The sequence below is a fragment of the Sugiyamaella lignohabitans genome, chromosome B (assembly GCF_001640025.1).
Source record: "Sugiyamaella lignohabitans strain CBS 10342 chromosome B, complete sequence".
NCBI lineage: Eukaryota > Fungi > Ascomycota > Dipodascomycetes > Dipodascales > Trichomonascaceae > Sugiyamaella > Sugiyamaella lignohabitans.
This window is the reverse complement of record NC_031674.1, coordinates 289971-305894: the sequence shown is the minus strand read 5'-3', so window position 1 is coordinate 305894 and position 15924 is coordinate 289971. Positions and strand designations below refer to the sequence as shown.

The following is a 15924-nucleotide window of genomic DNA, read 5'->3' as shown; positions in this document are numbered from 1 at the left end:
CTGGCCGTGCTAGTTCACTAGGCAAATAAATATATATTAACTAGTTCGCATAAAAGATCATCCTCGAAAAAATCTCACGTGATATTCAACACCAACTCTAATAATGTGACATATCTGAGAACTTAATTGTATGTAGATTAAGAAAAATAACTAAACGTATTATTACAAAATTTTCATGTCTATTTAAATTTTTAATTCTCAAAACGAACGTCCCAGCCAAGCTTAGGTCCGTAAGTTGGGAGAAGGTCAGCAATATTTTGGACATCCTTGTCACCACGACCAGATAAACAAATGACTACATGTTCGTCAGGAGACATGGTCTTGGCAAGCTCAACGGCTCCGTGAATAGCATGAGACGATTCCATAGCGGGAATGATTCCTTCAGTTTCAGAAAGAATACGGAATCCTTGTAAAGCCTCAAGATCGGTAGCAGCGATAAACTTGACCCTGCCACTGTCCTTCCAAGAAGCCAATTCAGGACCAACACCAGGATAGTCTAAACCAGCAGAGATAGAGTGAGTATCTTGAACCTGACCGTCAGCATTTTGCAGGACATAAGTCTTGGCACCGTGCAAAACACCAGACTTACCAGCACTCAAGGTAGCACTGTGCTTATCTGTTTGTAAACCTTCACCACCAGCCTCAACACCTACGAGCTTAACAGATTTGTCCTCAATGAAAGGAGCAAACATACCAGAACAGTTTGAGCCACCGCCGACACAAGCAACCACGACATCAGGAAGCTTGCCATCGTTGTACTTGGCAAATTGTTCTTTAGTCTCCTGACCAATAACAGATTGGAAAGTACGAACCATAGTAGGGAAGGGATGTGGTCCAGTAGCCGAACCAAGTACGTAATGAGTATCTCCAATAGTGGTAACCCAAGTACGAAGAGCTTCACTACAAGCATCACGAAGAGTCTTGGTACCAGCATGAACAGGTACAACTTCAGCACCCAAAAGTTTCATTCTAAATACATTGAGGGCCTGTCTACGACAATCCTCTGCACCCATGAACACCTTACACTTGAGACCAAACTTGGCAGCAACAGTAGCAGTGGCTACACCGTGTTGACCAGCACCGGTCTCGGCGATGACCTGGGTCTTTCCAAGACGTCTGGCAATCAATACCTGCGCCAAAGCATTGTTAATTTTGTGACTACCAGTGTGGTTAAGATCTTCTCTCTTTAACCAGATTTTAGCACCACCAACCTTTTCACTGAGACGGTCGGCAAAGTACAAGTTAGATGGACGGCCCATGTAAGGGTAGTAAGATCTAAGCTCTTCCCAGAACTTTTCATCATGAATAGCCTCATTAAATCCCTTCTCGAGCTCAGACAAGCATTGGTGTAGCACTTCAGGAACATACTGTCCACCGTAGTCACCAAATCGGTCAACTAATGCATAGAATTGTTTCTTTTGCTCTTCTTCATCCTCTGAAAGAACTGGAGTGGTAGAAGGACTTTCTGGTCTTGGATCAACCACTACCTCTCTACCTCCCACAATGCCATTAATATACTTCTTGACAGTTTCCAATCTCTCTTCTTTGGGGGTATTATCAATCAAAGAGATCAAGTAACTACCGATAACAATACCATCAGCCACAGGACTAACAGTAAGGTAGTTTTCTCTCGTACTGATACCGAATCCAACAGCCAAAGGCTTCTCACCGGTGAATTGACGAACTCTTTTTAGTAAAGTAGACACGTTGGAGTCTAAACCACCAGCAACACCAGTGGTACCCATTCTCGACACAACATATAAGAAAGAGTCAGCAATCTCAGAAAGTTGTGCGAGTCTCTCATTAGTAGTAGAAGGAGCAATCAATGGGATGTAACTTAGACCAGAATTACTCGAGATCTTTCTGAACCTGCTGGCCTCCTCTGGTGGTAAATCGACCAGCAAAAAGCCGTCGACACCAGCCTTTTTGGCATCTTCAACAAATTTGTTTTCACCGTATTGAAGAATTGGATTGTAGTATCCCATGAGAATGATTGGGATATTGACACCAGCAGCTCTGGCTTGACGAACCAATTCTAAACATACATGAACACTAACTCCGTTTTCTAATGCGATCTGGTTGGCCTTTTGAATAGTAGGACCATCAGCAATGGGATCAGAGAATGGAACACCCAACTCAATGATATCGGCACCACCGTCCTGTAATGACTTTAAAAGAGGAACAGTCTCAGCCACCGACGGGAAACCAGCCGTTAAAAATGTAAGCATGGCATTTCTGCCTTCTTTCTTGCACTTGGCAAATGTAGCGTTCAGGTTGGCTGACATCCTATACTCCTGTTTTGATCTACAAAGTCTGACTGTAGTTTAAAGTGATACCGTGTGATAAAGCCAATTTCTGTATTTATATGAAAAGAAATCGAAATTCCAGGGGCTATTTCCGTTGCTAATTACTGACTTAAGTGACTCTTCCTCGTAGTCATCTCGCAGAGCTGATCTTTCACATTCAGCGGTTAGGGTGTGCCGCATGTCATGCGGCCGCACCTTCGAGAACCTGACCGTCGCCTCTGGAGCCGAGTAGGGAGGGTCCAAGCCCATTGAAATTCACTATTATCAAGTGGTGTGTCAGCAGTTCATATCCGTAGATAGAGACAGGCATGATTCTCACTAAGTGTGAAGCCAGGTAGAACAAAACTAATTAAAAAACAAAACAGGTCATAAATTCGTAAAAGCGCACATCCCCCATGGACCATATACCACCGACCCGCCAGTCGAGCAAAGCGAGCAACGGGGTCTGGGGCAGAGCCCCAGCCGCCGGAGGCATTCTGGTCACACCATACGTTCCCAAGATTACAGGACGATAGGTTGGTCCTGAGACATACCGGATTGCAGGAACGGCGACTGTCCTTTTCCAGACGAAGGGCCGTTGCCAGCTTTTGAGGCACCAGTAGTGGTGGCAGTTTCCTGCTTAACAACGTCACTGGCCTGCAGTTGTGACCGTTCACGTCTCCCCAGTTCAATGAGGTCCTGGTTCTGCGTGTAGAGTCGAATGAACTCTTCGACGCTGTGGTTCCACGAACCAACGGCGTTCACGCACTTCGAGAAGATGCCACTAGCTACACAATTGTTAGGAAAAAGAGCTAAATATACCTATTTCAATATTGTGACCACCTACCTGTATCGCGTTCATCCAACTGGGCTATATTTCGCAGTAGCGTGGGCAGTTCAGACCGCAGTTTGTATAACTAAGAGGTTCTGTTAGAATGAGATCTTGTAGCTGGGACATGCCTCCGGCGGCCGGGGCTTCACCCCGGACCCCACTGCTCCTCTCGCTTCGCTCGAGTCTTTACATCTCGTCCCAGCTGTTTGGTTGGGTGTTGCTGGTGGAAAACGTACCATGTCTTGGAGCTCCTCTAGCTTTTCTAGTGATGCTGTGAAGTCAAGTGACATCTCATCAACTGGCTCTTTTTGTGGTTGCGAGTTACCGGTATGTTCTTGTTTCACCACTGGCTTAGTAGCTGGTTTTGGAGGCATCTTTATTATCAACCAGAAGACAGTCTTCCTTTATTGATTCGAACAACTCGTCAATCATGTTATAGTAACTGTACTTATCACGTGAACATGGATAGTCACTGTAGTTGACTCCACAAAATACGATTTTGTATATAAAATTATTCATATCTATATATATATATATAGATATAGATATAGATATTCTGTTAACAGAGTAATCTTTCTTACGAGGAATTTCTGATCGATCAATTTAGCTAAAGTTGTGATTTTTATACTATTCCTATTATTTTCTTTCAGACGGATATCGAGCCGCGTAGTTATCTTATCTTATCAATGCAGTGACAGTTGATAGTCAAGCAGACGTAATATCTCAAAGAACATTGCCAATGGCATCAGGGGCCAAATATCGGCCGCAAAGATGGAGGCGCGAGGCTCGGGGACTTGAGGACAGCTTCTCAAAGCTCAATATTGAAGGAGAAAGTCATGCTGAAGCAGATGCAAAAGCCAGAGCTCGTAGAGAACGGTTCAGTCAACCCGCTAAGAAAGAGGAATATGGACTTATAAGTCGAGGAGAAGATAATAGATTACGAGTAGATTCCAAAGCTCGAAGAACATATTTCTATCAGACGCAGTTAAGAGCTCTGAAGATAATAGCAGCATCAACAAGTCAAAGACAATACATTGAAGACGTTCTCAAGATTGTGGACCATGAGGTATCAGATAGCTATCAAGCTGTCGATACCAACGGCCGGCATCAATCATCGGATACAGACAGTGAAGACAGTGTTCTAATGTCACTGCGAAAGTTGCGAGAAGCTCTACTTCCAATAGAGCCTGACAAGTTCACCAAACAGGTGTTTTTGTTCTCAGTACGAATGGCCGTGTTGGCTGGTAAATACCAAGCCTTCATTCCCAGTGTGCTTTATATTTTAGATGTGATCCACCCTGTAGTACCGCTTAGTTTCGATGAATTCAGACAGGTAGCTCTTTTACATGTGTACCACACCGCTCACTTCAGCAACGACGTTGGTACCGCCTATAAGACTCTGTACCATTATCTCCCCGATGACAAACGTGCTTGGACTGTATTACAAGCCCTAGCAAGTAATAATTTTGTCAGCTGGGTCCAACAGAAGCGGACCGAGCCCGACTTATGGCTCCGTCTCTCACTAGACCAAAACCATGCGACCATGGCAAAGAACGCCATTCCAACCATTTCCAAGTCGTACATGAAGCTTCACGAATCGTCTATCGAGCGCTTACTGGGCCTCGACTGGAACACACTCACCAGTAACCCAAACATAGGCTGTGTCTGGCCAAAAGACAGCACCGGCACTGCCACCATCCGCCAGAGAAAGACGCAATCGTGACTGCCTCCGACGACTGGGGCTGTGCCCCAGACCCCATTTGTGCTCCGCTTCGCGGAGCTCCTAGCACTGTAGGGGTCTAGAAGTTGTCATATGGTCTAGAACCACTGCGGTCGTAGATGCCCGACTCGAGCGCAGCGAGAGGAGCCGGGGGGTCTGGGGCGCAGCCCCAGCCGCCGGAGGCAGCGTGAGCAGACCGAGTCTATCATAAAAATAGGTTATATATAGCATTACATGACGAAATGATTACCAGACAGGAGTGCTGCTGATGCTGCTGCCCTGTTCCCAGTAGTTGCTGGAGACGGTGCTGTCTTCCCAGTAATTGGCAGGGAAGGTGGGGCCTAGTAGCGAGTCGGTGTGGGTGCTGACTGAGCGGGTGTTGGAGAACGACGAGTGCACGGGAGGTCGTGGTAGAGTTGTGGGAGTAGGGCTCATGAACTGGGGATTGGCATTGTGCAGTTCAGGATGGGTCAATGCTAAGAGTTGTGTTCCCAGGTAGCGGAGTAGAGACAGCTCGGGAGTCAAGGGGATCTTGAGCTCTTGGAACAGGTGGCTTATCATGCTGGCCTCCCAGTTCAGTGGGCCAGAAAGCAATGCCTGGTTGTAGTGGGTGTACTTTGGTGGAGGGATGTTATTAGTGGAACTGGATGATGCTACTGGGTCGGCAGATAGCTTGTGATTGTCAGTTTTCTCGTAGTCATCAACAAGTCTCTCTCCAAAAATGACTTCCAGAACCTGATCATTAATACCGATAAAGTCTCGAAGCGTGGCCCAGAAAGACGATGATTTCTTCTTCTCCTGCTTGGGCTGATGACTGGTATGTTGTGAGCTGTCGACAGTGTTGCTGCTATTATAAGACTCTCCATCGAGACCAAATGATTCGATGCCTGAATTAGTGAATATGCTGGTGTCTGGATGAGCAGTAGATAGCGAAGTACCCATCAGACCATCTGCTAAACTGGCACCAGTGGCATCGCTGACCGAATTACGATCTCCACGAAAGAACTTGCGCTCTAATCTGCGCATTTCCTGGATCACAAGCTGTGACTGGTTCAGTCTCCAAGCATTGACTCGCTCAGTTAAATCTGACGCTTCAGGTAAAAACATTCCGCTGCCATTGTGAGCTGGAAATGCAAGAGGAGTGAGAGCTCCTTCAGGAGTCATATCTTCTACTGCACCTGAACTAACATCGGCTTCACCAGCATCAGACTCGCGAGTGCTCTTTAAAAAATTGATGCTTTGTTGGGCTGATAAACTAGAATTCCCGTTAATGGCAGGGACATCTTGTCTGTCCACATCGTTATTATTCTCATTGTTATCATCGTTTCTATCATCAATATCCATGTTCATGTCATAACTCGAGGTGCTGAAAACCTCCTCTCCTCCATTACTGGACAGTAACTGAGGTGAAAATACAACCCATTCTTGGTTGGCATCAACCTCGAGGTCTGAAGACCATTGGTCTGAGGTTAAAGACAGAGCGCTGTTCGATGCTGCTGTATTGCGATTGACCGGTCGCTGGCGAGATGATAATTGTGGAGACGAGGGACCATCTCCCTGTACTGACACCAAGGGATGGTGTTTGCTGGGTGAGAAATAAAATGCCATTATGATTAGTGGTAGAAATTCTGACTGGTTATGACTTGTTCAGGGATCCCAAGGTCCAATGGATGATGAAGTAATGTCGTTGACAGAGGTTGGCTGTAGGCGATACCGATAAGAGCTACCAGTGAGGCAAAATCAACAAAATCCAATGTACAGCTAATGAAATCGAATAATAGAATAGCCCAGAAGATACCTGTACCTATGTCGTTTCTAGTAACACTTAGAAATGACTGAACTGTTGAAAGACTGCGAGAACACCAAACGCTATCCTACTATATTGTAGTAATATTTGGAGTAATACCAGTTGCAAGACCACTAAAAATAGACCTTGTAATATTAGTTAAAAGATCTGTAAACCTGTTGCAATACTTGCAGTAATACCGCTGGTAATATCTGTTGGGTCGCTCTTATCTAACACAAAGACCGTGATAAGACTCAAAAGCTTGAATAGATAGATTAGAACAGTCTCAACTTGAATCCAGTTTTATAAAACTCGTACAGACCCGTCTAAACAATTCCAACCAAAAATATTATATTCACTGGAATGTTCGGTACGTACTGGTACTGGTCCAATGAACAGGGAATGGAAGAATGAGATCCGCGGAAATCTGTAAAGAGTCAAGTGACTTTGTGAACTCAGAGATGAATCAAGACAAAAGAGACTGAAAACAAAAAAAAAAATAGAGCAGAAATCAAAATACAAAATAGCAAAAGCCAGATTTTCACCTGTGATACAATTAATAACACAAATGACAGTGAGCACAACAATCACAACAACTATAAGTAATTATGTAGTAATAATACTATTAAAGTGCTAGTGAGCTAATTCTAGAAAGAGGCGTTGAGCGATCGCGTTACATACATAATCTACAATCAGAGCACAGATTAAGCCCTGTGTCCACTATAATAATCTCCCAATGTATTGCGCGCAACCCTTAAACAATGACGTCGTCCGCGATGTGCGCTGCGTCTTCCATGTGGCTACTTCCCTAAACCGTAAAGATAAGGCAGCCGGCAACGTGGTATGTACACTCCCATGCAGCTGCGATCGCAACAAGGGCCCCCCTGACTTATGGGGGTTGTGCCTCTGGCGGCTGGGGGCGCTGCCCCAGACCCATTGTGCTCGCTTCGCGAGCGAGCTAGTGGGGTCGGTTGGATCGGGGGGTAGCGGGTGACAGTGAGATCCTGAGGCAGCGAGGGTTGGGATGAGGAGCCAGCGTCTGGTATCTGATGATACGGCTTGTAAGAGTATATACCCAACATCTAACAGCACACACATCTTCAATCCAGGGCAGACTAGCCACAAGCAAAAGCCCCCAAACTACCAAACCACCACAGAAATATCTACACCCCCTCCGCCATACTCCCAAACTCCAGCCACTCCCAAACCGCTCGCGAAGCGAGCACAACGGGGTCTGGGGCAGCGCCCCAGCCGCCGGAGGCACAACCCCCTCCCCCCAACCACTCACGTGATCCCGTCGGCATGGCCTGATTCTTCCCAAGGTCAGAGTGGGCAAGGGACGGCTGGTGACCAGCCAATCATCACCACCAGATAGACGCAGGTTCCTCGAAATTTATACTTAGAGAAACTGACACTACTGACATTGAGTTGAATTGAGTTGACTTAATACCGAACCAAAAACAACAGTAATAAAAATGAGACCTTCTCCACGTTTACTCAAGGCTGCTGCTGTAAGTACAAGAACCAGCGTTGATGTGTTGAGATGTATTCTGGCTGAATTGAGCTCGGGTATACCGTTTCAGCCCTTGCTGAATCGCGGTTGGCAGTTAAAGTTGATTCTGAGTTGTCTTGAATGGCTCGACTTGCTTTTCCGGGTCCTGGAATGCTTCTATAACGTCATATAAGGCCTGAGGCAGAGTATCTAGATTGTAGATGGTCGAAATTGGATGTTTCTGATATATGACGAGCGAGGTGCTAGTCATAGGTGACATGCACTGAACACATTAATCAACATGGCAGTGGCATGATCTGGCATCATACTAACGTAGTGTGCAGTCTGGCAAGAAGGGTGGTGCTTTCTCCAATGTCCCCGTTGAGGTCTACCCTCTTTGTAAGTATATTACTGGACCCAATTGAGGTCGGCTGAGTGGTCTCTGAGCGCGATATTTTTGTCAAAAGTCATGTCATCCCAGGTTTCAGGGGTGAAATTTCTTAAGATACACATCTAAACTGTGTCATGGCTATATCAATACAACTCTCATGAGTAATTGAGACTGCATTTCTTTGTTTTATGAGTCGTATGAACACCGAACCAGCTACCAGAGCCTAGTTAAGGTACCCCGAGAGAGCTCTGTACTAACCAACCACAGTCGTCGCCATGGGCTTCGCCGTCGTCTTCGCCAGTTACACCCTCGGCAAGAAGGTCAACTCCGGAGAGCTCAGATTGACCCGTCAAGGCAAGCAACCCGACAGAGTCCACGAGCATCAAGCCAGCCTCGGCAAGGGCGAGGAGCACCACTAAGCTCCCGACTCGCACTCTGCATCTCCTGGACTGTCGATTAATTTAACTTATAAACACCAAATACATAACAATGTGGTACTACTCATGGCGGCCCTTGCTTGCCTCCGGCGGCTGGGGCTCCGCCCCAGACCCCGTTGCTCCTGCTTCGCAGGAGTTACCGCTACGGGCACACTGATCTGGGTGTCTTGGGTGACGGCTAGCACTCGTGGCAACCCCCACGCCCGACTCGAGCGAAGCGAGAGGAGCAGCGGGGTCTGGGGCGCAGCCCCAGCCGCCGGAGGCACACCCCATCCTCCAGAATTACTCCGGTTCCGTCGACGGTTGGTCCTGTTCGTGGTCCTGTGCCCACAGGGCCTTGTTCATATCGACCCGAGGGGCCCCTTCGCTGAGATCTTTGCGAGACAGTCGCACGTGGAGCGTTTTGCCGAACACTTGGGCACCTTCCATGTTATCAATGGCGGCAGCAGCGTCCTCTTCCGTCTCGAATTCGATATCAGCAGACCCGCGGAACCCGTGTTTAGGATCCGTCACGGGAACCACATCCACAATTGGTCCAAATGGAAGGAACAGCGAGTAGATATGCTCCTTCGTCACGTTCTTGTCTAGATTAGCTGAACAAATTGTTAGTGACTCAACTCCCATCAAAGCATCGCCAAACAGCCTCAATCCAAAACTGTTCCTGCCCTGCCTGAATCTCTACTTACACACATATATCGTGGTCTTCGAGGCACTCATTAGATACCAGCTGCTATAATCACGCCAGCTTCAGTCGATGTCGCAAATTTCGACTCGGTGCCTTCAGATCTTCACCAAACTTTTCACGTGACTCTTGGACCCTGCGGAGGGTGGTAGGAGCCTCCGGCGGCTGGGGCTTCGGCTCAGACCCCAGACCCCGCGGCTCCCTCGCTTAGCTCGAGTCAGGCGTGGGGATTGGAAGTAGCGCGGTGAAGTGGCCGTAGAGCTGGAATTCGTCGACCGGCCGGTGCTGACAAAAGTGACTTTTCAGTCAGCAGGCCCCTGTCGATCGGCACATCAGTCAGCGGCTCATTTCGCTCTTCCTCCTCCTTCTCCTTTAATTTCCCCCCCTTTCCCAAATTTGTATACCGGCACTCGACGTTGCCGCGGACCCTCAACGGCCGACTCGAGCAAAGCGAGAGGAGCCGCGGGGTCTGGGGCGAAGCCCCAGCTGCCGGAGGCACCCACCACCCCCAGTCATAACAATCAGGGTCGCACCCCGCATGGCGTCATGCCGGAAGTAATGTCCGGCCGGGTCTGGAACCTGACTGTAGTCTAGTAGTGAACGGACAGGGGTTGTGGTGCAGGTGTGAAGCGGTAAACTCCCAATGCTTAGATAATGGAAATGATGAGCGGCCGGCTGACAGACGGCTATTCGTTAAGGGAGTAAATGGCTGAAACAGGTGGGGGTTAGTCTGATTACGTTAGAGAATGTAATGCTTGATCAGACAGTGAAATCGAGGGTGTACATACACATAAGATTGGACCGCGGGTTAGCTGAATGTGTAATAGGCATAACGAAACCATTTGTCATCAGCCGCGTATTTTTACCAGCCCCTTCTAGAATAATAACGGGGCTTGTACAGCAATTTTAGGCAGATAATTATTTTAATATAAATAGGCACGCCGCTTCATAGGTACACCTGGTATTCTCTTTTTCCCGTACATGCTCTCTATAGCTCGTCGTCAAACACTAGGATCTATTACTCGTAATCTTTCTGCAAGAAACTTTTCAAAAACCGCTCACAAAATGACTGTTAACCCTATTACTTCTCTCAGCCAATTCCAAGAGGAAATCAAGTTCTCTGGCCTTACTGTCATTGATTTCTATGCTACCTGGTGTGGTCCTTGTAAGATGATCTCACCTGTCCTCGACAGAATCTCCGACGCTACTCCTTCTGCCCACTTTTTCAAGGTCGATGTCGATGCTGTTCCTGATGTTGCTTCTGAGAATGAGATTTCTGCCATGCCAACCTTATTATTCTTCAAGAATGGTGTCAAGGTCGAGTCTGTTGTTGGTGCCAACATTGCCAAGATCAACGCTGTTGTCAAGGATCTTGCTTAAAATTGATATCATGGTTTGATCTTCTACTTAGGTTGATTAGCTCTTAATAAGCTACTGTGTTATTTTATTTTATTTAATTGATTAGATTGGACTAGTTTTTTTATTATGTTTAATTGATTAGATTTGATATATATTTTATTATTCGCTCATTGGAGTGTGCCATTCTTGAATATTATATGGCTCGGTCATATATATTCAATCCTGGGCATTGTGCATTGGCCAATGGTTAAATTACTTTAATTTCAATTGTCGTTTACGTTAATTATCGGGGATCACGATCATGACTGATCAATATAATATTCTATTGGTGGTCAATTGTTCTCAAGTGCGCTTAAGTATGCTGGAATTCTAGGTTCCTTTCCCCCGCCGTTGACTTTGGGTTTAATGCAGCTACTCTTGTTCTTTTAATTAAACTTCATTCCTCGTGAAGTTACCTCTGTGGCGATATGCCAAGGTTGGTCCCGCCGAGCTGCCCGGCGGCCTGTGCTGCCATTGTAACCTATTTTAGATGTTACTTTTGCTTCTCCTGCTGCAATTACCATTGTCTCGAGCGGTAACTAACAGCTCGTGCTGCAGAACTTACTGAGCTTGCATCCTGTTCAAAAGCATTGGCCGGGTCTCAATCTCATTAATCACTTTGAGATTTGGTCGAGACTCTTTTTTCTGGTCTCTCACTTATCTGTAGTGCATTGGCATGGGCCCTGCCGCTGCCGTTACTGTTACCGTTTTAATTGAACCGCTGGCTGTGCACGGTCTGCGGTGCTCTCTTAATTAGTCTTTAGCTCCCTTTCCTCTCTAAATGGTTCACCGCCTATTTATCTTGGCCGGGGTCTTATTATTAGGCACTGTTTGAGCCGTTACGAGCTTACTGGCACCCTTTGCCCGATTGGCGACCCACCGAAAAATGACCGAACATGACATCCCTATGTCAGAATTATCCACGTAACAATCAGGCGTCGAGGCCACATGCTGCTAACAGGCGGGCGGTCATCCTTTTGACATATTAATAGTGGGCCATTGGCTCAGATGTAGAATTGTCACCAACTAATACCTAGCAATTGTCTGACCCGCTCGAGCCAATTCTTAATTAACACGGTCCTAGTGTCTTTTATACCTCTACATCCTCGGTTCTAATCCACAATTTTCTAACCTTAACAAGATATCTATAGTTTTACTTACTCAGGGTCATCACATGCAAATTCTTCATTATCTCAATATATAACCATGTCATAAAAAATAAAAATAAAAAATCGGCTAATCATATATACATTGTTCGGATTCCAGGCGTCGACGGCGTAGTAGAAGGAGTCGCTGTTGTCGTGGACGATGACGTATCACTCAGACCTGCTGTAGTTGATCTAGATCGGTCGGAAACAGAACTGATTTTTGATGCCCGTTTACGTTCGGCCGCTTCTTTCTTTTGTCGCTCTTTCTTCTCCCGGGCTGTCAATCGTTTGACTCTCGGCGCAGAGTTTGTTACTGCATCTTTCTTGGCCCTGCTTCTAGGTATAACGCTTATTTCATGAGTCCTATCCGATTCGCTTTCCTCTGTCAATTCGTTACTAAGCAAACTGCTGTTTCTTTTACCGTTGATATTTGATAATTTAGCTTCGCCTTTACTTTCATCGCCCTCATCATCAACAGATGATGCAACTGTTGTGGACGATGTGTTGGACGTCGAACTAGATCGTGAGCTGCTATCTTCAGGACTGTTGCTCATGCTACTGTTGATCTCATCAACCCCCATGCTGGTTTCTGGACTATTGGCTACCTGTACCGAAGTATCTTGATCTTTCTGAATAGATTTCGCTGACGAATCGTTGGTGACTTTATCTTGATCAATCATTGATGTTGTGGTCGGTTTGTCAATATCAGACAGAGAATCGACAACCTCTACATCCGTGTCGAAGTTCACCTCTCCGTCGCCGTTATCCATCATAATAATTTCCTCAACTATACGACCAAAGTCGTGACTGTTGTTGTACTTTCTGAAAAGCTTTACAATGAGATTCTCCATTTGTTCAGTAGGAGGATAAGGGATACTGCGCTTGATAGCATCCATCATCCACTTTGGAACATCATCACTAGTCCCCGATGATGGTTCTATTGCACCTCCTCCTTCTACTAAAGACGGTTGTACCTCTGGCAATCCACTATGAGGACCGGCTAAATTTCTCACTGATGAGTAATGCTCCCATGTGTGATATGCAATGTGGATGTCACGAACCACGCCATTTTTCTCCTTATCATCTTCCTGACAACTGACAACATACATGAAATCATTCTGGTAAATCATTACATTGACTCCATATCTTCTAGCAAAGGCCACAATCTCCAGGTTGTCTCCGTATACACCGTCTTTGGCCATTCTTTTGATATATGCAGGCCATGATTCATTACCACTACCTGATCCCTCTAGAAACAATGCAAAATAGTCCGAATGCTCCTTCATATAATTAACCACTTCAGCTCGAACCTCTTGATGTCTATCTCCATTATCTCCATAATACTGGTCTGAAAATGATCGAAACAGACAGTTGCCATCGCCTTTGATAGATGATGCATAAAGAGACAACCGCTTTAATACTGGAAATTCATCATCATTATTCCTATCCCCAGGCGTATCAAGAATTTTCTTGAGAGCTTGGCTCTTGGATCTTGTCAAACGACCTGCTTCATGTCCGTATTCTTGCTGCCAGTTTTTTTTCCGATTTTTGGCCATAGAGAGATGAGATGCAATTAAAACGCCTTAAAACAGATCAATCAACGATAAAAAATGAATCAATAAACAATATTTTATAAAAAAAACAGAGGAAAATTATCTCAAATGATTTCTTCTTGTAGTTCACTGATAATAGATACTACTAATCCCTGGTATTTAAGATTAAATAAAATATAACCTCCTCTCCCGTAGAATGACCACAAAGAAATCACAGATACAATATGTATTTGTACTCTGTTGTCAGTTTGCATATTCTATATAATATACGATACAATCCCGCCGCGCCATGTAGAAGACTAGCTCCTATATTGTAAGTATAACCTAACCTAGCAGTACTGCGCAAAATGAGTGCACATGACTGATACAATGACATCGCATTATTTGGCTGATAATAAATATGTTATTTTGTTTAATCACATTTTCTGATGGCCTTAGATTTGATATAATGGATTTTGTCAGTAATTATTGTTAAATATGATGTAGCGCTGCACCAAGATGCCCTTTCTCCACCTTGCTTATCGACAAGTTCCTGATCCTGATAGTATAGCCGCATTTCCTAATTTAGTTTATCTCTTGCTGTGTTCTATGCAACCTTATGCCAGATGACAGATCAGATGCTATCTGGATCGTGAACTAACATTTGCATAGCCGAGGACAGCAGCAGTCGAAGCTCGAGAGTAGCACCCCTCGTCATTCTTAAACGTCGAAGCAATGCGGATTGGATACGGAATGGACAACGCCCTTATTTGCTGAAAATTATTTAGAGTTGCCAGCACAACAGGAGTATTATGAAAGCACATTATTAAGCAGCATGAGCTTACAAGACTGGTCATTATCGTGAGCCATGACAATGACTATTGATTGCTTCACCCAGAGTTAGAGCTATGTTCTAGACTTGACAAGATGACAAGAACTGAAAATCATATTATTTTCATAAACACCCTGACGGCCAACTTTATACTTCGATAGACAATCTCATTTGGTAACCCCCACAGGTGATACATGATCTCGACGCTCAAAGTACCCGAGTTATTCCCTTCCCTTTCCCCTCATGCTACTGTACTCAATGATGCTCTTTTTGCTTTAACAGGTAAAAAAAATACCGGGTCTTCCAAAACTTTTATTACCCTCTTTGTAACAGCACTTCCCGCCATATTTTTTGTGTTTTCTTTTTATTTTCTTCTCCATCAGAATAAGAAAATAAAATATATTCTACAAACTATACTTCTTTCCATTGAACTTCTTTCCAAGGTCTACTTTTTTGAATAAAATTTAAAAGCTCTAGCATTGTGTTAAAACCGAAAGCAGCTATCATGTGCTTTGTTTATTTTCTATTCTGAAAGAAAAGAATCTAACCATTAAAATAGAGGTCATACAGGCTAATGTTTGGAATTCAACCATTGAACCTTTTGAGACTGTACCATAGTCAACACGAAGAAGCCGGTAAACAATAACAAAACCATTTGCTTATCCTCCTGTCCATAATCCACTTTGGACTAGCGCTGCTCAACTGCCCTCATATAGCCAGATTATTTTTGTTTGTACAGTTAAAGAGAATCTGTACGATGAATAATAATCCATTTTGCATAATAACCCTGGAAACAAAACATACATTCAAATCTAAATTGCAGAAAGTTAACTTAGTTCAACTCCTGAATAGAGATGCATAGACAAAACAGGCTGGTTCCTTCTTCACCAAAAAGCTATTTACGCATGGAAAGACCCCAAAAAGGGGACATTAGCCCAAGGTATCTGCAGTTCTAACGTTCCATTACCATTTCTGTAGTCCACTAGGTTCGACAAGCCTTCCTTATACTGTAGTGTGATTCAATGATATTCCCAGATCATCTATGCCTTCCTTAGAACTCCAGTACATTACAAACGACGATCAACCTATTTCACTTGTCCTTGATCTTTTAGTTCTCTGTGACATCTATAGAAACTGCTACTATGGTATTTGGGTTTGACCATATCGGAGAACAAGTCATTAAATGCGAATAGCTTCTTAGCCCTGTTCGCTTGCAAGTATATCCAGAACATGCTTGCAGTACTATTGAGATATGGATACCCAGCCTTTCTATTTTATTCTTGTTCATTGTTACCTTTGGAGTTATTATGTAACATACAGACACCCGAGCCACTGTAAAGAGCATTATGACACTATGTCTTGGATTCCTCAATCGTACATTTGACCCTA

The 15924-nt window shown here is 44.9% G+C and overlaps 6 protein-coding genes across 6 annotated transcripts; 2 read left to right on the top strand and 4 right to left on the bottom strand.

Annotated features, from left to right (window-relative positions):
* Nucleotides 1-191: 191 nt before the first annotated feature.
* Nucleotides 192-2285, bottom strand: TRP5 (tryptophan synthase TRP5; the record flags this gene model as incomplete). The annotated part of the gene is made up of 1 exon (XM_018878999.1): nt 192-2285. The coding sequence occupies one exon, from the start codon at nt 2283-2285 to the stop codon at nt 192-194; it is 2094 nt and encodes a 697-aa protein (XP_018736956.1).
* A 1571-nt stretch (nt 2286-3856) lies between these two features.
* Nucleotides 3857-4840, top strand: AWJ20_2070 (uncharacterized protein; the record flags this gene model as incomplete). Its single annotated transcript, XM_018878998.1, has 1 exon — nt 3857-4840. One exon carries the CDS (start codon nt 3857-3859, stop codon nt 4838-4840), a length of 984 nt encoding a protein of 327 aa, XP_018736955.1.
* A 4385-nt stretch (nt 4841-9225) lies between these two features.
* Nucleotides 9226-9567, bottom strand: AWJ20_2069 (uncharacterized protein; the record flags this gene model as incomplete). The annotated part of the gene is made up of 1 exon (XM_018878996.1): nt 9226-9567. One exon carries the CDS (start codon nt 9565-9567, stop codon nt 9226-9228), a length of 342 nt encoding a protein of 113 aa, XP_018736954.1.
* A 1123-nt stretch (nt 9568-10690) lies between these two features.
* On the top strand, nt 10691-11005 carry TRX1 (thioredoxin TRX1; the record flags this gene model as incomplete). Its single annotated transcript, XM_018878994.1, has 1 exon — nt 10691-11005. One exon carries the CDS (start codon nt 10691-10693, stop codon nt 11003-11005), a length of 315 nt encoding a protein of 104 aa, XP_018736952.1.
* AWJ20_2068 (uncharacterized protein) lies at nt 10768-10968 on the bottom strand (the record flags this gene model as incomplete). The annotated part of the gene is made up of 1 exon (XM_018878995.1): nt 10768-10968. One exon carries the CDS (start codon nt 10966-10968, stop codon nt 10768-10770), a length of 201 nt encoding a protein of 66 aa, XP_018736953.1.
* A 1258-nt stretch (nt 11006-12263) lies between the features above and the next one.
* Nucleotides 12264-13727, bottom strand: AWJ20_2066 (uncharacterized protein; the record flags this gene model as incomplete). Its single annotated transcript, XM_018878993.1, has 1 exon — nt 12264-13727. One exon carries the CDS (start codon nt 13725-13727, stop codon nt 12264-12266), a length of 1464 nt encoding a protein of 487 aa, XP_018736951.1.
* Nucleotides 13728-15924: the final 2197 nt, after the last annotated feature.